The sequence below is a fragment of the Artibeus jamaicensis genome, unplaced genomic scaffold, assembly GCF_021234435.1.
Source record: "Artibeus jamaicensis isolate MK-2021 breed Jamaican fruit bat unplaced genomic scaffold, CSHL_Jam_final scaffold_916, whole genome shotgun sequence".
Lineage (NCBI taxonomy): Eukaryota > Metazoa > Chordata > Mammalia > Chiroptera > Phyllostomidae > Artibeus > Artibeus jamaicensis.
Window position 1 is genome coordinate 24,672,246 of NW_026522059.1, and position 27,126 is coordinate 24,699,371.

At 31.8% G+C, this 27,126-nt stretch overlaps 1 protein-coding gene across 18 annotated transcripts in view; it reads right to left on the reverse strand.

Moving 5' to 3' along the window:
- The window catches only part of RIMS2 (regulating synaptic membrane exocytosis 2), a 470,156-nt gene that overhangs the window by 135,392 nt on the left and 307,638 nt on the right, over positions 1-27,126 (reverse strand). For 13 of the 18 annotated variants that reach the window (XM_037133387.2, XM_053661101.1, XM_037133390.2 and 10 more), the window contains one exon: positions 12,950-12,982. The exons of 3 other annotated variants lie outside the window; for them this stretch is intronic. In XM_037133387.2, the coding sequence (XP_036989282.2) occupies positions 12,950-12,982 (33 nt within the window). The remainder of the gene's footprint in view (positions 1-12,949; positions 12,983-27,126) is intronic. 2 more of the 18 variants (XM_037133389.2, XM_053661111.1) reach the window with 1 other exon arrangement.

A 27,126-nucleotide genomic window follows, 5' to 3' on the forward strand; every position in this document is an offset into this window, starting at 1 on the left:
AAAAGCCATCCTGGCATCAAAAATATGTGTACAGAAAGAATTTGAGCTAAACAGAGCATCTGAGAAGTTTCTTTTTTCTTAGAAGTTTCTTTTAAAAAGTTTCATTTTGATATCATAGTTTGAAAATAGCATTTTAATATGAATAACACCAATCAACAAAAGTTGAAATACATTATATGTACGTATACACATACACAGACATATAGATCCACACAAATACGTACATATATATGTATTTTCTAACATTTAGACTATTTTTTGCAAATCAATCTCTTATAAGGCTACATTAGACTCTTTCTGATTACAGGTACTGTGGGACATACCTGGCAGGAGTTGGCAAACTTTTTCTGTGCAGGGCCCAAGAGTAAATATCCCTGGCTCTGCAGATCCTATGGTTTCTGCCAAAACTCTGCCATTGTAACATAACAGTAGCTATGGATACAGACAATTCAGACACAAATGAATGTGGCTACACTCTAATAAAATAAAACCTTATTTACAAAACAGGCAGTGGGCTGGATTTGGTCTGTGGGCCATAGTTTGCTGATTCCTTAGTCAAAATATATTGGCTTAATGTTGCTTTTCAAAAAAAAAAAAGCCTTTATCCTTAATGATGGTTTAGCGATTTTGTAGAATCTAGTTTATGATTTTCCTTCAGAACATCATTTACAAAGGATAACTGGGTAGATTGGGGGATGCTGGTTCTAAAAGTATATTAACCTGTATTTGCTATAAGTAAATAAAGATGCTTTAAATATGCTATTGACTAAATTTCAGTCTCAAATACATCTCTCAACTCCATACTCAATCATCATCTACAGATGGTCCCTAAATGAAAACACTGTTAGAGCCTTAACCAATGAAATTTCTAGGTACCACCTTAGTGAACTAGGCAACAAATGTGGGTAAATATACTTTTTTAACTTACAACGTAAAATTCTCCTATGAGGCTAATCCTTAGGAGACTAACCCGTCATGTCTCTCTCCAAAAATATTTGGCTCATGTGAAGTTTTCCACTCCTTTTCTGTGTTTTATCAACTTCCAAAGAAAACACTCCATAAACAATAATATCTTGCCAAAGAAAGTATCCTACTGATAAAGTATCCATCATAAAAAATTCTCTACTAGCAAGTTAATTTTTCTTCTCTGGTCCTTTTTCTCATGAAAATAACCTAGAAATAATATTTTCAATAACATTATTTTGGTTTTAACCAAATTCAGTCTTCTTTTTTCTTTCCCTAAAGAATGAAAATCAATTTAGAGAAATCATTGCAGACAGAAAGAGCTGTTCACTCTCTGGTTGGAGAAAGAAATACATAGTTTCTAAACTTTCCACAGTGATGTCCAATGCTGTACTTACATAAAAGGAAAATAAATGAAATTGTTAAAGAGGCAAATTTTTGTTGAATCTTTCAGATTTACACAGCAAATAGCATGTAAAAGGTCCTGAAAATTCTACAATAAAGAATAATGATTTCATCACAGAAACCTAACCCCCCACCTATTATCTGTTAATATCAATGTTATAACAATGTCAAAAATACATAGTGGGAAACACTGGCTTATTGGTTTAGAGAGTAAATTTATCTAAGAATTTCTAAAATTCATATTCTTATATGTGATGACATACTAATGGTTTCATTTGATCTTGTAATTTTAGCATGCTAAAAATTAATTTTATGTTAAAATCAAATTAAATATCAAAATTTTAAAAATTATAATAAAAAGTGAGTAAGAGGTTAATGGAACAGTCACACTTCTTAGACAAACATTTGCAACAAAAGTTTGCATATATTTGTTTCTGTTTATTGGGGAGATAATATAATTTAAATGTATTAAATTATAATATTCAAATTGTCTGACTGGCTTCCTAATAAAGCATTTAAATTATACCAGGCTTTGTTTTATCTACTCGAAATATTTTAAGGCAGAGAACAAAAGTAAAAGTAAAATGCAGATGTGCTGAATGAAACTGATAATTATCTCAAAATATTTGTTTTTCTCAAATTGGAAACTCCTGGTACATTATGTGTCATTTAATTTTAAAAATCCAATATTTTGATACTGATTTAATGTGCTTTCTAAAATCATATCATATATTATTCAAATTATTTATTTTGATATAAGCCATTTAAGAGTTTTACTTGTTCTTAAATCAATAAGCTTAAATCAATCAATGGTTATTTTAAATGAAAAAAACCTACTTAATCTGTCCAGAAAGTTAAAGTCATCTGTACAATGTTGGTAAGACAATCAAGTTAAAAAATTTAAGTTATAGGTGGATTTTGTATCCAGACATGTAGTAGAAAATGGCCAGAATAACAAGCAACAAGACAGTGGTGGCTTAGGTTTTACTACTTACGTGTGTGCTACAGAGACCACCGTACGCCTTTGGAGATTTCTGTAGTACACTTCACACAGAGTTAGTTTAGTTGTCTTTACCAACACACACATGCACACACACTTTTGGGGTCCCAAAGCAGCTTTATGCCCTAAACTTCTTTGAAGAGGGGACACAGATTTGGCAGGAATGTAATTCATAATGAAGCTGAACAGTAGTGATCAGAGATGACAAGAGTGCCGATTTGGTGATCTATCTTGTGGTTTTAAATGAAATGCGCAAATCTAGGGATCTTAAAGGAAAAAATTCTTAAGCCTAATATCAAAGCTCTGAGAAAGAACCCCAAAATTCAGAAAAATATGAGTGAATCTGTAATTATAGGCATCACGGAAGTCTAAGATTATTATTCTTAATTGAAAGCCAGGAACTACATCAATTAGTAGTACCCCAAACTTTTGTAGTCGATTTAATAATTTTAAAATATCCTCCTGTCTCCTCACCCCATTCCTTTCTATCTCTATGCAAATATTTGGCTTTAGCCTAAAGAAGTCTTCCTTTAATTGGGATAAAATAATGTATCATGAAGGTTTCTAATGAAAATAATCTGTAATTCCTTTTCCTTTATTTATAACTTCATAAAACTAAGATATGTCTCTAAACAATCTGAGGTTAGAAAACAAATTTATATTATTATTATATTTTAAAATATAATACATCAATAACTTGTGAAATAATCATTCAATGTTGTCACTTAATTGGATTTATTATGAATTTTAACCTTTTAAAGGGTACATGTTAAATTTGTTTTCTAGTTAAATTTAAGAACTAAAGGCATTTGTGCAATATTAAATTTTAATTAATAGTGAAGGACTTCTATCTTGGTCGGGTAGCTCACTTGCTTAGAGAGTTGTCCCCATGTCCCTGATCAGGGCACGTATAAGAAATCAACCAACGAATGTATAAATAAGTGGAACAACAAATTGATGTTTCTCTCTCTCTCCTTTCCTTTCTTTAAAATCAATCAATAAAAAAATAGTGAAGGAGTTCCAACGAAAACTTTTCTACTGAACTATCCAAACAAATTGATAACAACATAAAGTGTAGCTTTAAGAAATCTAATTGATTTTCATAAAATATATACATATAATAAATGTAATCTACACATAAAACAAAATATTATCTACAGCATTTTTCTGACTGAAGCTACAAAAGTATATTACTTATATAGAAGAACCATTTTAAAAATTAACTATTTTTTGCCAAACCATTGAAAGGAAAAATATTACATCTGATAACTATCCTATTGAATCTTAGTAAACAAATTTTTCTTTGAAGAAAATACAAACAATGTGGAAGAAGCACAAAACAAAATAAGATTCCAGGCAACAATAATGAGACTGACAGAAATCACATATTCCAAACAAAGTTAAAAGGGCCAAATTCATGTAATTATCATTTATGTATACACCAAATTAAATGCAATAACTAAGGGGGGTGGATATGGGAGTGAGGTGGGAAGCATAGGGTAGGTTGGGCTGGGATGGGAGAAATAGAAAACTGTACTTTAAAAATAAGTAAATAAAATTAAAAAAATAATAATAATAAAATGAAGACTCTAAAAAAAAAGAAAAAGAAAAATGTATAATCAGTGTATGCCGATATTTGCTCACTTCAAGGTGATAATTACACAGGAGAAAACATGGCTATTTATTTTTAAATTCTAGATCTAGTAGGATAGACTATAAAAACAAGTTATTGATGTCTTTCAATGGTCAGAGGAATAAGAGTAGAAATTGTTGAAATGACATTAAAAAAGTATGAATCTAATATTTTGTCATATTATAACTTTATTTTCAAAGGCAGTGCAATTCAAAAAGAAAATATTGTCCTTGATTCTACTGAATATTTTAACTACCTTTCAATATCTAGTAACTGTGGAAAAATTATTTTTCGGGTCGACAGTCATATACTAGCTTTTGACAAAAATTAATGGTTATTTATATGCATGTTTTTCAAAGTACTAAATGTATATAATAAAAAGTAAATTACTTAAAAATAAAACATATTTGGTATTTTGTTTCAAAAGACTTTACAATGGTCATATTTTTGAACCTGAAATTCGGCTCCCCAGGATCTTTACTAAAGAAATTAATGAATGTGTGAAGATAAGTCAGTGTATATTCATGGTAACATTGTTTGATAATCATGAAAGCCTGGGAAAAGAAACTAATTGACCAACAATGGGAGATGAGTTAACTTAATATGTGGTATATCTAGAGAATACTATGCATCCGTGGTAAATGATGAATATGGTGTACACGTGCATTCCCATAGGAAAATTATATAAAGATGTTGCAATTAATAACTATAAAACAGATTAAATGGTAGATATAGTACTATAGTTTATAAACCATAATTTAAAAAACTAATCATAAAATACATATGCACATAACCTATAAAAAAGAGATGGGATGATAAACATTAAGATTTACACACCAGTGTTAGCATTTATCACTGGTTATTGTGTATGTACTAGAATGTTTTGAGAAAGAATTTGAATAGTTTGAATAATAACATATTCAATTTTGAATATGAATAGTTTGAATCATAACATGTTAAAAATATCACTTTGACCACCTGTCAGAGGGGAAGGGGGAGGAAGGGGCTGGATGAAAGAAGGGGGAGAGATCAGCCGAAGAACATGTATACCCACAGACACAGACAACAGTGTAATCATGGTTGGTGGGGGGCGGGGGCAGGGGCTGGGTAGAGGTGTGCAAAGGGGTGGAGAGAGGAAATGGGGACATCTGTAATAGTGTTAACAGTAAAAATAAAGTTAAAAAAAGCCCACTTCAGTCCTATATGAGAAAAACGGTAGCTCACAGATTTTTGTTTCCCTTTTTGGGCATTTATTTCCTTACTCTTGAAACAGAAAATTTTATCTTAGTAGGTCATTTGTTTTATTTTCCTCTTGATAGAAAGTAAACACACAAACACCAATTATCAATTCCCTTTCACCAATGAATGAAATGAAACTTGAAGAGACTAATAAGACTTAAGATCACACAGGCCTTTGAATCTCATACTTTATGCTCACCAGCAAGCTTCCTTATAAGGCAATAGAATATAAAACATTACTTGTTGAACTGTTCTTCAAAGAAGGCATGATTATTTTTTTTAAAAGTATCTAGAATTAAGTAGTGTCTTGTTTATAATGCTACAAATAACTAACTAAATTGGTTACAAGTATAGTTCAATGTTGAACTCTACCATTAAAATTATCTTCTATGTTGATACAATCCTAGAGATGGGTAGATTATCTGAACTCATTGTTTATAGATTACTGATATATTAAATTCAATTAAAAATCCTATTGCAAAACCCATGGTTTTGCTAAAAATAAGTATAAATTAAAAGCTAAGTAAGAATATCTGCAAGTTAAAAGAATCTTTTGGTATAAGTGCTTTAGTAGTAATTAATTAAGAGCTCCCATTTTTTTATTATCTAGTCTGGACAAAATTTTGCAATAAGTTTTTTACAGATATTATTTTCATCTTTCCAAATTATAAAAAAGTATAGATGCACTGGTTTGTATGACAGCTATTGCTAAACTGGTAGCCACAAATTGTTATAAATATTTGGAATGCATATAACATAAAGAATTAGTTCTATACTGTAGAAAGAATGCCGATACAACAAAATGCATGGGTTTCAATACGGCTGATCCAAAGTAAAAATCTGTTTTTTAATATATTTTATAAAATAATACTTTCACTTATACAGTACTTACTATATACCAGTCACTGTCTTTAGGTGCTTTACATATTATATATTAAGTAATTGAATCCTTACAATAGCCCTTTGAGGTAGTATTACTGTAACTAACCATTTTTATAGATGAGAAACCTATGGCACAGAAACTCACAGCAAATAAGTGGTGACACTGATCAGGGAGTCTAGTTCCAGAGTCTGTGCTCTAATACTGCTTCGGGGACTAACATTTCTTACAGGAACAAATATTTTCTCTATTCACTGAAAATTTGAGGAAAGAGAGTTAAGATGGACAACAGGCCTAGATAATACTTAACGTTATAGTGTTCACAGTGCGTGAATAATATTTTGAGAATTTAGCAGTAACACCTTTAATTTAGGACACATATTTCAATGAAGCTGAATTCTTATTACTAAGAGCCCATCAGTAAATGAGTGGATCAAAAAACTGTGGTACATTTACACGATGCAATACTATGCAGCAGGAAGAAAAGAGCTCCTACCCTTTGTGACGGCATGGATGAAACTGGAGAGTATTATGCTAAGTGAAACGATTCAGGCGATTAAAGACAAATAGCATATGATCTCACCTATAAGTGGAACCTAATCAACAGAACAAACAAGCAAGCAAAATAGAAACAGAGACATGGAAATACAGAACAAACTGACAATAACCAGAGGGGAGGAAGAAGTGAGAGAGTGGAGGAAAGAAGGGGAAGAGTCAAGTCAAGGAACATGTATACAGGACCCATGGACAAAGAGGTGGGAGAATTTAATGTGGAAGGGCATGAGTAATGGGGGAAACATGAGGACAACTGTAATTGAACAACAATAAAAAATTTTAAAGAAAGAATTGAAAAATAATGTATTCCAAATCCCCATTTTAAAGATGAGATAGTTAGCCCTGGCTGGTGTGACTCAGTGGATTGATTCAGTGCCGCTCTGTGAACTGCAGGGTCACCAGTTTGACTCCTGGTCATATGTCTGGGTTGCAGACTAGGTCCCAATAGGGGGGCAGGTGAGAGGCAACCAATCGATGTATCTCTCACACACTCTCTATTCCCTCTCTCTAATAATAAACAAATCAAATCTTTAAAAAGAGTTAAAGATGAGACAGTTAAACGCAAAGACATTAAATTATATGTCTAGAGTCACACAGCTCAGCAGCAGCACTTGGGCTACTGAGGTCTCTTGACTGACTCCTAATAATCTTTACAATTTCCTCCACACCGTGCACAAAGGAAGAAATGCTCAAGAGAATATTTGTTTCATGTTTGGATATGGCTACTGTTTCAAGTTCCAAGAATTTTTCTTAACTCTGTTCTCTGACATTTGAGTATTTATAGGCTTTAGAGAATTAAGCATAAGTATTTAGCTTTACCAATGGTAGCTTTCCTAAAAAATGTAATATGTTTTTTATATATGAACATATAAATATTTCACTGGAGATTTTTTTGGTTGAAATATTACAGTATTATTTAAAATGTTAAGCTGAAACACATATAACATTGTTCTAAGGTACCATGTCTCTTGTAACATCTAAGGTATCTAGCACAGTACTGAGCAGAGAGTTGATACTTCCTTATGAACGGAGATTTATATTTTCTAAGAACATCTATAAAATGAGCAGAATGTGTAGTGATAAGATTGATAATAACAATTGAAAGATGTTGGGAAATTTCAGAACAGTTTATATGGGCATTTATTTGTGTACACATGTTAAATTTCCTGTAAAATGAAGGTTATTTCTCTTTATCTTTTAGGATATAGCACAAGTAGAATAAAATGTCAAGCAAAAGCACATAGCACTCAAAATATGGCACATATACCTAGCAAATCTGGTAAAAATTAAAGTGCAAGTTTGAAGTAATACAAGTCAATGTCAATATTCAGGTTAATTAGAGAAATACAAGAGAAACTGTTTATGCTAAAAATAATAATAGAATTTTACTTACTTTGAAAAATTTACCTTAGCTTGCCCTAACATAAAGTGAATAATTTTATTAAGAATTACAAGATGTTTACTAGACTTATTATGGTAATCATTTCACCACATATACATATTCAAATCAGTATGTTGTACACCTGAAACTATTACAATGTTTTATGTCAATTATATCTCATAAAAACTGAAAAAATTCTTTAAAAATTAAAAAAAATTACAGTGTTACAATTACAACACAAAGTTTGTGTTACTTATTTCTCATTGTATACTTACTAAGTTGTGTTTGAAATCTATGGAACTTAAATTGTTAGGCTTGTCAAATTAACATTTATACCTGGCAGATTAATGGACCAGTCTGAAAAAGTAATGTTTGACAAATTTTATAAAACTTGGGTGTAGCAGCACACCAACTATGAAAATAATGTAACAATTAGTGAACATAATAGTATAATAATTGCTATTATAATATAATAATAATGTATATAAGGGACTATGAAGAAATATTACTGACAGAATATCTTATTTTTGAGATCTCCTTATGAATAAAACTTACATATTATACAAGTACTTAAGATTTTCAGATGCTTTAGACCAGGTATGAAAGTAATTCTGAAAATTTGTGTGGTTGAAACTTGAATATAAAAACATGAGCAGAGGCTGCTTTCTAAAACTTACCAAATAGTTTTTTAAAAATCTCTTGTATCACTGGCTCTCTTTTAAATGGTCTCTAAGGCTTGTATAATTATCTAAAAAAATAATATTGTCAGATAAAATTTTGTAAGAATAAGAACAAGTTGTAAGCCTTAATAAAGCTCATTATTTCTTACTTAAAAGAAACTTCATTATGATTTACAAGGACAAAAATCAAAGACTTTTGCTACTTCAAAATGTGTGGCCAACTCTGTTCCTCCATTCATCATGTAGGATTATACTAGGACCTCTTAATGCAGATGAAGACCCTAAGATTGTGGTATAAAACAGAAACATACACTTTAATATGTCAGGGAAATGATTAGCCTGATCAAATTACATTTCCATCATATTTGGACTGAATTATCAATAGGTTGTGTTAGCAGAGAAAAATACCAACTTATATATTCATTAGAGATGTGATAGCTTAATAAAGACATTACATTTTATTGGTCACATGCTCCAGTAAGGTTTTTGAAAAGCCTTAACATGTAAAACTTTTAAACAAGTGAAATCCATTCTAATTTGCTCGTTACAAAATTTACTGCTTTTTCTTCTAAAATTAGTTCCTTTTTTTTTTTCGAAGCTCTTCTTAACACCTTCTCTATCATTCCTTCCTTATTCTTATCTCCTTTGAAATAGAATGCACTTGTCTTCCTTTTTCTCTAGGCTCAGGAGAGTGTGTGGAGTCCTAAATTCAGTGTAGTTAATCCAGAGCAAGTCCCAATTTGACAGTATTACACATCTACAACTAGAACTGAGAAAATGCACTATTCAGCTTCCTCTTCCTCATGCTGGGAGAAAAGGAAGTGTGGAGCTGCAGCTACAACTGCAATTTTGAACTTGACACTAAGAAAGGTTTCAAATTATGTTTAGTGAACAGTGGGAAGTAATTTAGGGCCTATTATTTGAGAAAAATGCAGTCCTCTTCCCTCTGTGAATTTAACCATTTCACCTATGACCTAGATATCACTTATTTTTCTCTTAAGAAAAGGTGCTTCCATTATCATCTCCTGTTCCCATCTTCAAACTCCCTCAACTACTTTCCTCTTATTTTTATGCATGCATATCATGAAGATTCCTTTGTTCAACCTGTTGAATGTAGCTTAACCCCAAGCTTAGCTTAAATTCTGTATTTTTCTCCCTTTTCCTAAACATTTCCAATCTATGCTGTCAATGTGCCTATGAGAGCTTCTTTCTCTAATTCTTTGCACATAGGGACACACATCCTAATCTTTTCCACCGAGGATTCTGAACCCCTACTCCTTCTACTTAAATCTTGTACGTCCTCAGCATCATCACAGGATGCTCATTTCCTCTCTTAGGTGGAAGGAAAAGTTGACCCTTCAACAAGAATGCTACCGCCCTCAGAAACAGTTTGAGGGGAAACTGCTCAAAATTCTATACCTTAAATACTACAGAAGACTGTGAATTGCTGCTTCCACATCTTTACTATTCTAACTTCGTGTAAAATCTACTCCTTTATGTTCATACCGTTATATTTCCTAGCTGCTGTTGCCTACTTCCTAGGAGATTTTGTTCATTGGTTTTCTATCAACCTTAGGCCTTTCATGGCTTCAATACCTATATAAAAACCCTAGTATTGAAGTGTGCGGCTTTCCTTGACCTCCCCAACTGTAACCATGCTGCATCTCAGAAACCCACGTCCCAAACCAAACCCTGCATCTTTATATTATTTGGAACCATCTAACATCTGAGAATTCCAAACATTATTAAATCAATCTCTGAAAATAACCTTCTCCATTTGCTTCTATTCGCCTTCAATATCCCCACAAATTCCAATTCTTTCATTGAAGTCCTTCTCTCCCAGTTCATGGAAACCTCTGAATCTAAATACTATTTAACAAGACAACATGAATTAACACAGAAAAGATCTTTCCTAATCTATCTTGGATATCATGTTAATTAATCACTTTCCTTGCCAGCCACAATGAACATCCTCAACTTCTATTTCGTACTACTAAAACTGCCCACAGACTTCCAACCTTACATCCACAGTCTTAGAGAATCAATGCCATCACAAATTTAAGTTATTCACTTAAACTGTCTCTACACTGTGCATCTCTGGTAAACTTCCTGCCCCATCCCCAGGCCATCAGGAGACCTGTTCCACACTCACCTTCATTTTTTTTTTCCTTTTAGATCTCCCTTACCTTCTCTTCAATGTGATTTCTAGCCTCCACAACTTTACTGAAACCAATCAGGCAAAAATAATTATTAATTAGTTTTATCATTTGACAACATATCTGTCTTGAATTTTTCCTCTGTTGAGTATACCCTTCTCGAAATACTTCCCTTCCTTGAATTCTGTTCTTTTCTGGATATCTTACTGTCTTTGACTGGTTCTTTTCTGTATAGTTTTCTGGCTCTTATCATTTCATCCAGTCTTTTAATGTAAATAAATGATGAGCCCAGAATGTTGATCCTTGGCATTCTTCTTATTCTTCAAATAATTCTGGCAATTCCATTCACTCCTATGAAATTAGTTAAATGTTTCTAGTCCAGACTTCTCTCCTGAGTTCAGACTCATACATTCAGTCCCATCTACTAACTATTTATATCTGAATTTTTCACAGGAAACTAATCCCCAGACTGTACTTTTTGATTTAATTTTTTAATTTAATTTATTTATCTATCACAATTACATCCAATATTATTTCATATTTGTTTCAGTGTACAGCACAGTGGTTATACAATCATTAACTTTACAAAGTATTTCCCTTGATATTTCCAGTACCCACCTGGCACCATCCATAGTTATTGTAATATAATTGAATATGTTTCCTGTGCTGTACTTTACACCCCGTGACTATTTTGTAACTACTGAACTTTTTGCTTTTCTTCTAAAATTTATATTCCCTATGTTGATAAAATGTACCATCATCTATCTAAACATTTCAGTCACCTTAAATTTTTACCTCCTTTTCCTGCATTGATAATATCTAATAAGCCTTACAGATTCTACATCTTTAAATAACTTCTCATGTACCGATTGTCTCCATTGATTCCTTAATTCAGTCCATTATTATCTCTTAATTGATTGATGCCATATCTCATAGATGATCTTTCTGCTTATATTGCTCTGGTATATTTTTTAAAGATAGCTTCTAATCTTTCTAGAAACAAATATCTGAATCCTGTTCTTCCCCTATTTCATATGCTTCAATAACCTACCCCTTGAAGCCCTCTCTGACTACTTTTCTGAACTTGTTTGAATCATTTTGCTTATATCGTTTCTTCTGCCTGAAATGATCTCTACACACAAGGCCAACACCTATCCAGTTTTCAACATTCAACTCAAGGGTCACCTCTTCTATGAAGCCTTTCTTAAACTAATATCTACTCTTTTTGGGTAGAAATAATCAAACTTTGTGATTCCATTTTTATATATCGCAGTGCCTGTAAAATTATTATAATTATTATAATTATTATTACAATAAGCACAATTATTGTGTTTAATTGTTAGACCCACACTAGAAAAGCCCACAGGATATGGGGCTATTTTGTATCCTGTTATTTCCAGTACCTAGGAAAGTATCATATGGCATGTGCTTAAATAAGTGAGTATTGAATGAATGTTCAAGTTTCAAGTGGTATTTTTTTCATGATGCCTTTCTGGATACCTAGTTGAAACAAATTTTATTTGGCTTTATACCTCTGTTAGTCATCCATATTGGCATACAAACATAACATATTACCCACATATTTTCCTGCTCACTGATATTGATAACTTTTTTAGTGTTTTTCACAGTCCAGCGCATTGCTGAACTCATAATACAAATAAAATATTTTTGTTATTATGTAAGAAAAGTTGAACATAAGACTTAAGCCTAAAATAAGTGGAAGAACAAATTTTAATTAATAATATAATCTAGTTGACCATGGCTAGATTATATATATATATATAACTTATACACAGCTATGGAAAAGTACATATATTGAATATATGTACCTATCACACAAAAATTAATCATTTTATTTTCATCCATCTAATTGGAGCAGTTGTCGCTAAAAGTTGACTCTACAACTACCTAAAATGAAAATGGCTACAAGATTTAACACTTGTTATAGTGTTATAGTAGAGGAGAATGAAAAATTAAATTAAAAAGAGTAAAAAATTTCTAAGACAAGTTAGATAAATAAAGAAAAGTAACAAAGAAAAGCAATAGAAGAGACAGACCTGCATGTCTTCTCCTTGTGGAGTCCACTTCTTCTGTGACCACATCGTGTAAGGGACAGACATAGACAAAGGAGATGGGTGTGAGTGATGTACTCAAAAGGTAAAATGACACCGAAGGGAAGAGCCCCCGATCTTTTTGAGAAAGAATCCTGTGCATAATGGTAGGGGAGATATAATCAAACACACACCATATAAAAAAAAAGAACTACAGAAGAACTGATGATGAATTGCTTAAGCTATTATGGGTTAGCAGAATCAGAAAAAATAAAGTTAGTGTGGGGAAAAAAAAGGATTCAAAAGTTTATCATTATTTCTGGACAGCCAATCCTGAACTCTGATGCTGGAGAAAGATACCATTAATGAATTCCATGTTACTTGTATAACTATATTGTTTAAGACATTACTGATTCTATTAAGATTTATGAAAAATGCTTTAAAATTTTTTAGTTATTGTCTATAAAATAAAATTTAATTGAAATATCTTCAAAAAAGAGCAATAAAAATAGTTTCAACAGATTTGATGCCTTCTAAATTTCCCCAAATTGATCAGTGAACACATGAAAGTAAAGTATGGCCATTAGGCCAATATTTCACTAAATTACTTCAGTACAGCAAATATTATCATAGCAACATTATGGAAAGTAACATACTTAATAAAATTATAAGAAAAGTAGCTGAAATACATAGCCTTATTTAAATATTAAAAACTCAAATTCACTTTCAATTTAGACAAACTTTCTATGATCAAATTCCCTTGTAATGCTTATTAATTAAGAAAGTTCTTATAGACACCATGAAACAGATTGTTGATGTTTCTGTTCAAATTTGCCCGTCCAGATCCAACATCGACTGTAACATATGACACACATTTCGGAAATGCTATTTCCCCATTGCCAGTAGAACAGTTCAAAAGTCATTTTATACAATAATTTAAAGCAGAAAATATACGCTAATTTCAGCATCAAAATAAATGTATTCCAAAGAAACTCATGAGTTAGTATTGGTATGATTGACACAGATAAACTATGTAATACAAAACCAGAAACCTCCTGTCTAATTACCAACTTAGCTTTGAATCAGGTACCACAAAATTCTTAAATAAAAACACATTCACTTCTACAATAGTTGTATCATAGTTTTTAAATGATTTGTAGGAAACTACATCAATCTATACTTAGAATGTTGATATATTGGAATTATAACTCTTGAGAGCATTATTTCCTACAACAAACTTTTCTCTTTCCCTGAATAGTGAGAAAAATAAAAACATTTTGCTAGGAAAAAAGGACAAACATGACCAAAATTTCTTTCTCAGACAAAAAGAGAAATCCTAGTATGAATTACAGAGAACTACCAAAGGAACACATTTTGAAACTTAACAATGCATTTTGGATTATTATACAAGCACATCTTTGACCTCTTCAAAATTAGAGACTAAATCTCATCATAATGATAGTACAACCTAGACTTGCTAATAGAATTATCAGTAGGAAAGTAGTATCCACCTGAGATGCCCTTATATGTTAATATGATACATGCCGTATTTTCTTTTCCCTCCTCAGTCCACCCACTTCTCAAAGAAAAGACAGAAAAAAAATCACAGATATAGAAATATCATAGGTTAGCTGAATTCTGTATCATACCTTGCATTATTTTTTCTATGCAAAAGTGTTCTACAGACATTTATTATACTATTAAAATAGTTTCCTCATATGTTAGAAGAAAATTGTTATAGATTGGATAAAATAGTGGCTCACAAATATTCCATCTCTAAGAAAACATATCTTTGTAGAAAACAATAAATGAGGTTTCTCTACCTAATATGTTCCTGTACCTTGGATTATTTTATCATGGCACTGTAGCAATGTTTACATTATATGAATTCAAAGAAATTCAAAATTCTTCTCAACCCTTTCATCAATTTATTATAGTGAATAAGCGAGACACAGAGAGTTCAAGTGACTTACCCAAGGTCACAAACAAGTTCAGTGGCAGAACCAGAAATAGAACAGAGGTCTCCTGATTACCAGGTCAATTTTCTTTCTACTAGATGCTATATGACCCAATAAAAACATGTGAAATAAAAAGTCAAACAAGGAAGAAAACAAGAAATCTTTTCTTGGTGATACTAGAATTTGACATTTTATTACACGGTACTTAATTAGAATATTTTTTTCTAAATGTACATGCTACAACTAGGCAAGTCATTCACCAATGCTATTACTCTTGTGAGAAATATGGTAAAAACTAGCACTAATAATTCAATATTTTCAAAAACTATACAAAATTTATGTTGTACAAAAGGATGAAAATGAAAGATTTGGCAATGATCTCACTACTACTATCATTTCTCTATCATTTACGTGAATATAATCCATTAATAGATCATAACTAATCTTATATAAAAATGATTTAACTTTAATTAGATTTAATGCTCATTTACATAATAAAATAGCAATGTATAACCTACAGTTACACCAAATATATTTACTTATTTTTCTTCTTTATGGAATTTCTTGGGGTGACACTGGTTAACAAAACTACAGGTTTCAGGTGCACAGTCCTACATCACATCATCTATACACCACATTGTGTGTTCACCACCCCAAGTTCATCACCATTTAAGCTACCTGTACCCTCCCCCACCTACCTCCACCCGTCCTCCCTCCAAGCCATCACCACACTGTTGTCCGTGTCCATGATTTCTTTCTTTTTATAAATTTTTAGCGCAGTCCTTTCACTCTCATTACCCTGCCCCTGCCCCTCAACAGCTACCAGCTTGCTCTATGAGTCTGTCCCTATTTTGCTTGTTAGTTCATTTCGTTCATTAATGCCAAAAGTATTTTTTAAATGTTCTTGGACTTTTTGTCTTTCTTGTGGTTACAGTTTTTATTATATACTATTTGTATGAAAACAGCCTTTTTACAACAGAAACATAGTCAACTAACACCATTTAAACAGCCATATCTTATTTAAATAGTAATAAAATATAAAGACTTATTTCACATATATAGTTGTAATGAATCACAGACTTCAGGGAACCATAAGAAGTTAAGATTACCTCCTCTCAACCCTCTACTCTTCCTAGTCTCCTGCTCTTCATTTAACCCTTTCTCTGCCACAAACATTTGCTTTTCAGTGCTGTTAATAGCAGTTCCAGTGAGAATTCTCCAATGGTTCATTTAACCAATAACCAGTTAGAGGGATTAAAGACAGTAAAAGTATAACCTCCCTTTGGTGTCCAGTACTGTCACAATTATGGCTGGACCTTAATCTTAGACTTAGGAATTATAAAGACTTTGTAAACAGAATGTACAGTTTTGTGTGTTTTTTTTTGCAGGGGGTGGTCAGGAGTTCAGAGCAGAGGGTTGATTCTACAATATGAACTACAAAATAGAAATAATATATTTTCAGATAATATACTGAAACAGGTGGCACTTATAAAATATAATGAAGAGCAAACATCATTTCATAACTTATAGTTACTTTTGAATAAATATTTTTAAATGTAAGATACTATGAAGGTGCAATCTATGAAAAGAATGGACTTTTAGTCAAATAAAGAAGTATAACATTATATATATGAAAGCTATCTGCATTAGTCATTAAAATAAAAATGCTACTGAAGATAAACTGATCCATAAAATAATCATTTTCATTAAGATATTTGGTTAGTTCATAAAAATGTAATGTCAGATTTTATATAATTTTTGTGAATCAAAAAATTTTTCCTTGCCAATGTAATGTATTAAATATTACACTTCAACCGAACACATCAAACTTAAACAAAAATAGTAATCTGTAATCAACTTAATTTAAAGGGGCACATATAAGGAGCGTGTTTATCCATAAGAATGGTTTTTAAACAAGCATGTATGATATTATTTGAAACTTTGTGGATTTGGCTAAGGTTCCCATTTATCCACATTTACAACAGACATATAATTGGTCCTATTATTAGATTTAATTGTACTGGAGCAAACAGAGGTTCTAAGGAGTAAGGAGCAAGCCTTCGTTAAAAAGATTTCTGAAAATGAAAGAGAAGCCTCAGGTCTTTAAGTGTGTATTAGAACTTCTGGCATAATTAAAAGCTGATCATATTATGAGGGCTTTTTAAGGTCATAGGAGTCTTAGAATGTTTACCTTGGGGGCAAGAGATCCTTTTCAGAATGAAGCCTAAATAAGTATCTACCCTATTTTGCAGTGTATCATGTGCACCCATGATTCTGTGTGCATTACACATGGGACTATTATACCCAGTACTATAGCCATGACACATAATCATTATACCCATGTATAATGTGCATCCTTATTTTTCCCTCAAAAATTTGGGCAAAATGTGCACATTATACACAGCAAAATATGGCATTTAGTAGGGCCTCAATCATACAAGGATCAGGATACACCTAGAATATAAAGGCAAAATGTTTACCAAGTTTACTGATTTCAAGCTAAAACTTCTCTATTGTGACAAAAAATCTGTCAAAAAATACCTCAATCCAAGTATTTAAATTTATTTTTCAAATAATTAAAAGTTTTCATAATTTGTTAGCAACCACAAAATTATTAAACATTCATGATAAATTATACCTATTAAAATAAGCAAAGTATAATATTTTTAAAAGGTCACTAAAAAGTTTATCTTTTAAATTTCTTCATTCTTCTTCCTAGCTTCAGTTTTTCTGATTCTACCCTTGAAGCGTGATATGTAATGCAATTTTAAACACAGAAGAAAAATAGAGTATGTATTGAAGGAATTTAAAATAACTGATTTTCAAACTACAGGACACAATTTATCATAAAAATAGATAGTCACTAAAGTACAATTTTGGCCTTATAACCTTATCTGTATGTTCAGAGAAACCTGAACCAACTATAAATGAACAACTAAACTCATAAATCATGAATTTCACTTTATTTACAAAAAATATGCCTGTTAATAATGCCATGTTTATGTCTAAGGGTAACAATAGTATTTAGTTATAAAATTCCATCGGTTAATATGTGTTGTTTAAAGTATTTGTTTTGTTTTAGATCACATTTTTCTGTAAAATATTAAAATACATTCATTCTCCAGCAATACAGAAATAATCTGAAATTACCAACCTGCTAATATTGAACTGAAACAAACTTAATTCTTTTTCCAGGTAGATGGTTTAGATCAGCATCTACTTAGAAGACTAATTTAGAATACTGATTAGACTGGAATAAATTGTTTCTATTTTTAAGATATATTAAACTATCCAAGAATAAAAGAAAATGAAAGTCCATTACTTCAAAATTCAACAAAAAATTTTAAAGCATAAAATTTACTAATAAAGTATACCTTTGAATATTTACTTTTCCTTAAGATAAACTTTATAAAGCATAATTTCAAAGGAAGAACTAAGAAAAAATTCCCTACACTTTCCACAGTCACAGATCCAACAAGAATACAACACGGGCAAGTCCATGTTGAGAAAAATTAAAGACTAATATATTAACTAAGTCATATAATGCTAAATCTAAGTGCTTATGCACAGAAGCTGTTACTGTAGTAAGTAGAACACAACTCATTACTGTGAATATTTTCTGTTTCCAAACTACCATGCGGTCATACAGTAATGGAGCAAAGTGTTTCCCTTCCTCGGTTTTTCAGGAAACATGTTTTCCAGACAAGGTGCTGCAGGTGAGCAGCACTGTGACGGTTTGCAGCAACACTGGGGAGGGCAGCTAAGTCAATAGAAGATTATCCTAAATATGGCATAACTCTCTCTTAGGAAACAACAAATCAAAGTGATAGTCCTTTTATAAATAGGAGGAATTAGTCATCAAACACATTAGAAATCATTTAAATTATATCTCAAAGTAGATTCTTAACTATTTAGTTCCAAATGTTTCTCATTTTAGAAGAATCGAGAAACTGTATCAGTTCTAAAACATTCAGTCAATCTAATTGAAATTAGCTTTCCTACCAGACTTTTTTGTAGAAGAAGTTTAAGAAAAATATGAAATAAAATATTTTATGTACAAATATGTTCTTTTCTCATGCATATTTCTAACTACTATAAGAACAGGTAAACTCAAAGTACAAATTATAATAAAATACAAGATTAAAATTGTTTCATTGTTTACCAACACTGCATTATTACGGACCATAGCACTCTAGTTTAGAATAAGATTGCTCATTGGAAAAAATAAACAACAGATTTGCCATGCTCACATATCCTTGATTTACATTAAAAATACTTTGTTGATGTCATGGCCAAAACAAAATCCAATTCACATACCACAGGAAGAAGACATTTAGTTATTTACTTACTATCAACACTATTCATAAGACCTGGCGTTTAAAATCACTTGGTTTTAAATAAGCCTATATTTTACGCTCACACCAAAGATGTCAATATGATAAATATTATTATTTTTCCCAAAGAAAATAAATCACCTCCTTTACTGATTATCCTCGTAGGGCAGCCTAGTTCACAGATCTCAAGATCCTTCCTCAAAATAAGCAGATATATTTTCTAGTCTATACAATGCCATTTAGACCTTCAGTTCTATAGTGTTATATTTAAAATAAAAGTTTCAAATGAATTTATTTAACTGTTAATATATATCCTAAAAATGGCAAAATTCTTAGGTATTCTTCTTGCATAGACTTGCATAACATGGCAATGGAAAAAATATATATGCTAGCGATACATAGTAAACTGCATATCATGTTTGGGTTTATGTTCTTCCAAACTTTTCTAACACCACAAGTTCACTAAAATAATCCTCGGAATAAAACTCATTGACAATTAATGAAAGATAACCTCTTAGATTTCAGTAAATGAAAATTGTTCTACACACTGATCACAATTGAGATCTTTGAAATCATAGATGTAATTAAATACAAAATAAAGAATGCCTCCACACATCTCCATAAAGCCCAAGTTCATAAACACGTTACTGAAACTTAATCAGCTCCCCTGATGTCACACTATTTCCTCCCATTATATCACTCCAAAGTTTCAATAATTAAGAATATTCTCTGCATATCCTACCTTTATTTTAAGAATAGACAATAATATTTATGGAAAACTAAAATTTAACATAGCATTGATAGCCTCGGGATATTGCATACTTACTCATCACATTAAGGCTTTGAATATCCAGGAATCTCCTAGTATATAGGAAAATGCACAATTGGCAAAATAGAAAAATCTATAAACATTTTAAACCATAACATTAAAACATTCTAATTACATTAATTTTCTTCTATTGCACACAAAGTTTATTTAATTACAGGGCTTAATAAAAAATATATGCTATAGACAGGAATACACAAATTAACATTACCTAAAGGAGATCTTTAAAATCTTGTTTGTGAGATTTAAAAATATTTCTTAGTGAAACATTGCATTGTTTCATAATTTTTATATACAATATAATTTATTTGCATAGATATTTATGGCCACACACATATTCATGTAATCAGACATGAGGGAAAACAGGACAAACAAATAAGTAACAGTCCATGATTAGGGATAATCCACATCACAGATATACCGAGGAGAGATTTTTACAGTAATGATATTCGCCATACCAATCACAACATGAAACCTAATTTTACATATATTTTGTTTACTTTTTAAATCACCTTAAATATACTAATATAATAATAATAATAAATTACTTTTCCCAAATAAACTAAGTGATTTTTAATTGAAGATCTGAGAAAACATGTAAGATATGTTCTTACAACTCTTAAGAGTTTATTTAAATTCTCCATACAAAATTCAATTTATTTTAGTAAAATTTCAGTATGTGATTGTTTTACTAGAAAAGAATTCAGATTAAGCCATTTTCACCATGGCATTTTTCCTTTTCCAGACTTGTGCAATGTAATACGTTTTCTCAAAGCACCCTATCACTGTTGTAGTAACTCAATCATTTGTATAATTATTGTTTAATTATGTGTTTCTGCAGAATGTAAATTCTATGAGGGCATTTGTTGCATCTGTCTTGTCTACTCCAGTAACTCTGTGCCGACCACAATGCCTGGCATATAATGGGATAACAACTAATATTCATTAATAAATTAGTTTAATTTATACACTGGCAGATTTTAAAACATGGGTATTTAAAGATCTAATGGGAAATGAATCACCACAGAAAAAGTACATTAACATTGTTACTATAGATACACCAATTTTAATATTGTTATCAGAAACTCCATTTGCATTCTAAAATTTTGAATGAAATTTTTAAAGGACTCTTCCTCATTCAATTACTAATTAAAAGCAATACTGATTACCCAGTTGACTATCTTATTAGCACTTTGCTTCTCTCCTTTTACTCCCGGTTCAAGTTTTTGTCTCCTACTAATCATATCTCTCCAAACAAAAGAAGGGAGAGGGAAATAAAGTCATTTCATTTCAATTCATTGGTGGAATTAATGGTTTGAGGAGACTCTATTAAATTCACATGTTATGCTGTTATTCCTTAATTGCTGCTGGCAATATTTTTAGCTTTCAACATTGTAAATAAGTCATTACCAATATGTGATGATATAATAAAATATCACCTTAACAGCATTTGAAATGAAAAATAAGAAATGGTCTACAAACAAAACTTAAACAATATATTGAGCTTACTACACTACTTGTTAAAAAGCCAAGTGTCTCCTCATTAAGATACTTTAATTTGAGTCAAAATGGTCAATGATATAAATGACCATTTGTGCCTATAGCTGCCATTTTCCCCAAAGAAGTAATGTTAATAATAAAATAATTGTTCTTTTTCCCCAAAATGTGTAGAATTATTTTACATAAATTTTGAAATAAAGTGTTCACCACTCTCATCTCAATAGGCGCTACACACTGAGTTCACACCAAAATGAGAAGAATGAGACACAAGCACACACGTATTTAAAAAGCATGAAATGCCATGCTTATCCTCTCATGCTTTCAGTGGTTTTCCAAATCCTGACAAACCTGGCTCAGACTGGTGTTTCTTTTGCGGCAATGGTATGTCATCAATTACTGTACCATTCACCTTTTTCTGTTCGTCTTCCCATGTAACTTCTAGTACAAACAACAAAAACATAATCAGAGCTTGTGAGAAACATCAGATAGGATTCATACTGAGAATCTAAAAATACTTCAGGTATTTTTTAAAAGATTTTCCCTAAGTTTTCCCATAAATTTTCAGTAATATGTAATGTTTTAAATATATAAATGTAACATTTGAATTTTGTAAAATGAAGTTCAAAAATCCAAAGCACTAAAATTTACTTCCAATAAAATAAATGGGGTAAAGGTATGAAGAAAATGATCATGAAACTGATTTGACGAATACATTTTTCCTTAGTTGGTATAATATTAAATTATTTTAGAAATGAACGTTTTGCTAAACCTTGTTTTTTTGTGGTAAATTGAAATGTATATATGAAATTAAAACCCATAAATTCTATACATATCAAGAGAAATTAGATTTTAATATATACGATAAAATGGCTACTTTACTACCATATTTAGTACTTTCATTAAATGTCAAAAGTTTATGTGCTATGGGATATGGTTTCAAAAAATTAGTAAGAGTTTGGTATGACTGAATATGAGTTACTTGCCTTATTTAAGATTACTTAGAATTATTTGTAGTATGACATATGCTCATTAATTCAACAATATATATTTAGCAACTATGACAATCCAGGCATGTGTAGGCAATGGGGATATAATAACTATTAAAATAAGTAAAAGTCCATGCTCTCATAAAGTGTATATTATAGAAAGGGAGGTAGCTGTGTGTTTACTTGGGGAGAGGGCAGCACAGGCAGAAGAACAGCACTTGCAAATATCCTGAGGGGGAGCATGCCTAACATGTTCTAGAAAAGCGTCATCGATTTGAGTGGGAGATCTCCATGGCCAAGGCGGAGTGAACAAAGGGACAAGTGGTAGAAGACCAGATTAATAGGCAAGATTTGGAAGCAATTCAGGTGCCCATTGGTAGATGAGTGGATAAAACAACTATGATACATTTGTACAATGGAATACAACTCAGCCATAAAAAAAGAAGAAAATTTTGCCCTTTACTACCGTGTGAATAGACCTGGAGAACATTATGCTAAGTGAAATAAGCCAGTCAGAGTAAGACAAATACCATATGATTTCACTCACATGTGGAATCCAATGTACGAACTGAACTAACAGGAAAACAGAGACTGACTCAAAGAGAGCAGGCTGATAGCTCTGCAGTGGGGTGTGTTTATGGGGTGGAGGGATCAGCAAACAAACAAAAAAGAGACTTGAACCACAGTGTGGTGATTGCAGGGGACGGAGGGAGGGTAGAAGAGGGTATACAGGGGATAAATGGTAATGAGAAAATATAATAAAAAAGGCAAGGAAATGGGGAGTGGGGGGGTCACAGATCATGTAGGACTTTGTAGGTCATGCATCACATCAAAAGGTTCACTGGTTACCATTTAATCTTACTCTCATAGCAGCATTCGTAAACACTTCAATACACACTTGCCTATATTTTTATTCACATGTTTCTAAGGATATACTTATACTCTAAGTCAAATGGGTGGTTACTACCTACCTACATTTTTATCTCTGGTACTTTATCCACCTCTTTGGCCATAAATAATAAAAAAAAACTAACAGTTTATAATATTAAGCTAAAAAACATAACTGGGGAGATGAAGTCACTGTAAAAAAAAAAGACCATACTGAAACATTAAATGGTTGTGAGTACAGTTACTACTTTTTTAAGCCCCAGAAAACCTTTTTAATTAAAACCAAACTAATCCCACCACCATATTTATTAAAGTAGACGACACAGAAATTAGAGTGACCGGAACCAGCATGCACCAATTCGAAATGCATGGTTCGGTGAGCCCCTGGGTTCGGAGAAGAAACAGTCACTCTGCCTCTTGGCCACTTCCACGGCACGTTTCACCTCTGGGATGCACTGCTATTTTGGGTTACTTATACTGCTAAGTCGAATGCAGTAAGTACAGTATAAGGTTCTCCCTTTCTTAGACTTTAAATAAATGCTATTAATAATAAGACTCTTTATAATGGTCCAACATCAATTGCTACTGCAAAAAAACAACTTTCTTACAGTGGGAGTGCTACAGTGACACCTGGGTGTGTAGCTGACACCCCAATTTTCTAATTAGCGAATAACATGGTAAAGATGCAATACAGGATTTCTAAATGGTAAACAATCTGGATAAAGATGCTATATTTCAGTCAACTGCTAGTGGAAAGAGAAATCTTAAAACCGCTAAGGAATACGCAAGTTTTCTGGTAAATTCCAAGACTCTATACAGCCTTATTTAGTTACAAGAACAAGGGAATCATCTGTTCTTGTGCTAATTAATAATAAAGCTCATTAATAATTAAGAACTTTTAAATTTTGAATGACCTGTACTTTTGATTACCTACCTCCCAAAAAAACCAGTACGAAAGATTTTACAAGTATGACAAGGTTGTTCAGAATCAAATCTTATAAAATCCTACATATTTGTCATTTTGAAAATTGCTTCACGTTTCATTATTTGATAAAGTTAGTGGTATTCCAAAAATGGAAGGCGTGCTACCCCTTGAAGTAAGAGTGAACCTACAGAGCAGAAACGGCTTGTTTTGAAATGCTTCAGTCTATCTGTAAATTGGAAGAAGGCATCTTCTGAAGTGTGAAGAAAAATTCCTTAATACACAACAATTTAAAATTTTTAAACACTTTCACTGAGTTGACCAACATTTAGTTGAAGATAAAAGTTGTTTACAGTCATTTGTCTTGTGCTGACAGAGTGAAATTGGCAAATATTTGTTGAAAATATCATGTGCCAGTGACAAAAAAGTCCCTTAGCTGGAAATTTACACATGCCAGCCGAAACAACAAAAACAAGACCAAGATCAAGGCTCTCAGTGATTGATAGGAAGGGCAATAGATATGTTACCAGTCTGAGCCACCAGTGATGGATTTTAGGAACAGTTCTGCCTTCATCTAGGTGCATAACATCAGGCAAGTTTCACAGCCCCTCTGGTTTCTACTCTGTTGTAAGTGAAGTGAGAAATTTGGTCTTCAAAATTTCTAAGGTTATTTCTGCCCTGAAATTACAGAGTTGCTCTTGCTTCTTATGATTCAAGAATGATTAATCAGATTTTGTGGAAGAGGATCTGTACCAGAGATGATGAAATTAAGACACTTAGCATTTAAAAGATTTCCCAGAAGTTCTAAATGTGGCTATTATTAAACCACATATAAAATCCATGTTCTATTTTAGAACAGAATTAAAATCATAAAAAGAACAGAACTGACTATCAAATTATTAATTCATTCATCACTCTAAAAATAATGTTAAGAGCTACCCATATCTCTCTCTGAATTTATATTGTAGATCATAAAATTAAAATGAAACATTTAAAGTAATTACAAGCAACCTAGTTTTGTATGGGAAAAAAAGTTCAAACTGTTTGAAAGTTGCTTTAGTTACATTAAACAAAATAGCAAAAATATCACTGAGCAAGACAGTCTTTTCTATTATAAGACTATTGTGGTAATTTTAAAAATAAAAGTTTTCTTACTGTTAAGTGATAAAGATCTTAAAATTAAAATATAAGTATACAAGTATAAAATATAAGTGGATAAAAAGTAAAAATTAGAGATGTGTAATGTAATTTAATTGGTAAGATTACTTTGAAAAATATATATCAAAGTCCTCAGATACAAATTATGAACTCATTTGGGTGCAGGAAAAAGTTTGTTCTAGGGGGATAAAGTTTTTCACCAATATTTTTATTGAGTATTTTAAAAATACATGTAGTAAATATTCAGTTGTAAGTTTGATTTGTAGATTGAAAAGGTAAAACATTAATTTAATACATACTAATGAAGGACAACTTTATTCATTAAGACTTAACTTTGAGGTGAGCTTTTTAAATATTAAAAACCCTCATATTTCTACAAAATAACTATATACCAGCTAGTCTTCATTACTTTTAACTAACTAATTAACTATGTGCTAGTTAGTTACTTACTATTTGCTAGTTAGATGGCACTAACACAGTGATTTGAAAGAGAACAAATTCCTGTATTAGCAAGATTATATTTATATAACACTATGTTTCAATGTGTTTTCACATGCAGCATCATATTTGATCCTATAAAACACAGAAAAGACCTCTACCGGGTGATGTCTACAGGTAAGAAAAAAGAGCTGATGAATAGGGATAAGAACTGAATCATCATCCTAGTTTACAAACCACTTCACATGCATTACCTCATTTGATTTTTAAAAGGAACATACTGAAAATGAAAGAACTATGCTAAGATTTCCTTTTCTCAGATGAACTAACCTGGACTAAGGGCCTAGAGTCACACTGTCCATACACAGCAAAGGCAGGCCCTGAGCCAAGGTTCTGAAACCTGTGCTCCTTCTCCAGCACCATGTCACCTTCCACGCCTATGTTATTTTCAACAACGAACAGAAGATGGCTTTAGAATTGCACTCAGGATGTCAACCCCGAAAAGGCTTGAAAAATGGCTCAAGTCTGCAGAAAGGAATGAGGAAAGGGGTTCTTTTCTGAATAAATTTGTCAGTTAAGACTTTGGACATCTGGAAAAAATAAAGTGAGTGCAAAGGGGAAAATAAAATCAGGAGGCATGGTCTCCAGGAAGGATAGGAAAGGTTAGGGAAAAAATTAGAAAATATCTGTTTAACAAGAACTGAATTTCTACAACCTATTCACTAAGTCTTATATGGGTTTGACAGGAGACGGAAAATTTGAAATCCATTTATTCCTCTTTATTATAGTGTCTGCTCTAGTTCGGGCCGTCATATAGCGGAATACAGAAATACCTAATGGTCACGTGCCCTCAGTCTCTTGTCTGCATGTCCATCTTGTTTATTAATGGCACCAAGTTACTATTCCATAACACAGACATAATTGAATGCTCATCCTGCTCAGAAACATATGATAAATACCTGGCTCTTTTAAAGGATCCCTCAATCTTTTCTAGATTAACTTTGGTTAAATGATCACTAGTCTAAGTTGGCAGAAAATGCTGTATTTAAGAAACATACCAATGCCACTATAAAATCCATCCCTACTAAGGTATTAATCAAACTGGAAATTAAGACATGGGCACTGGTGCTCTCCTCACTCTAGAAGCATTCATGAGAATACAAAGGCAGAAAA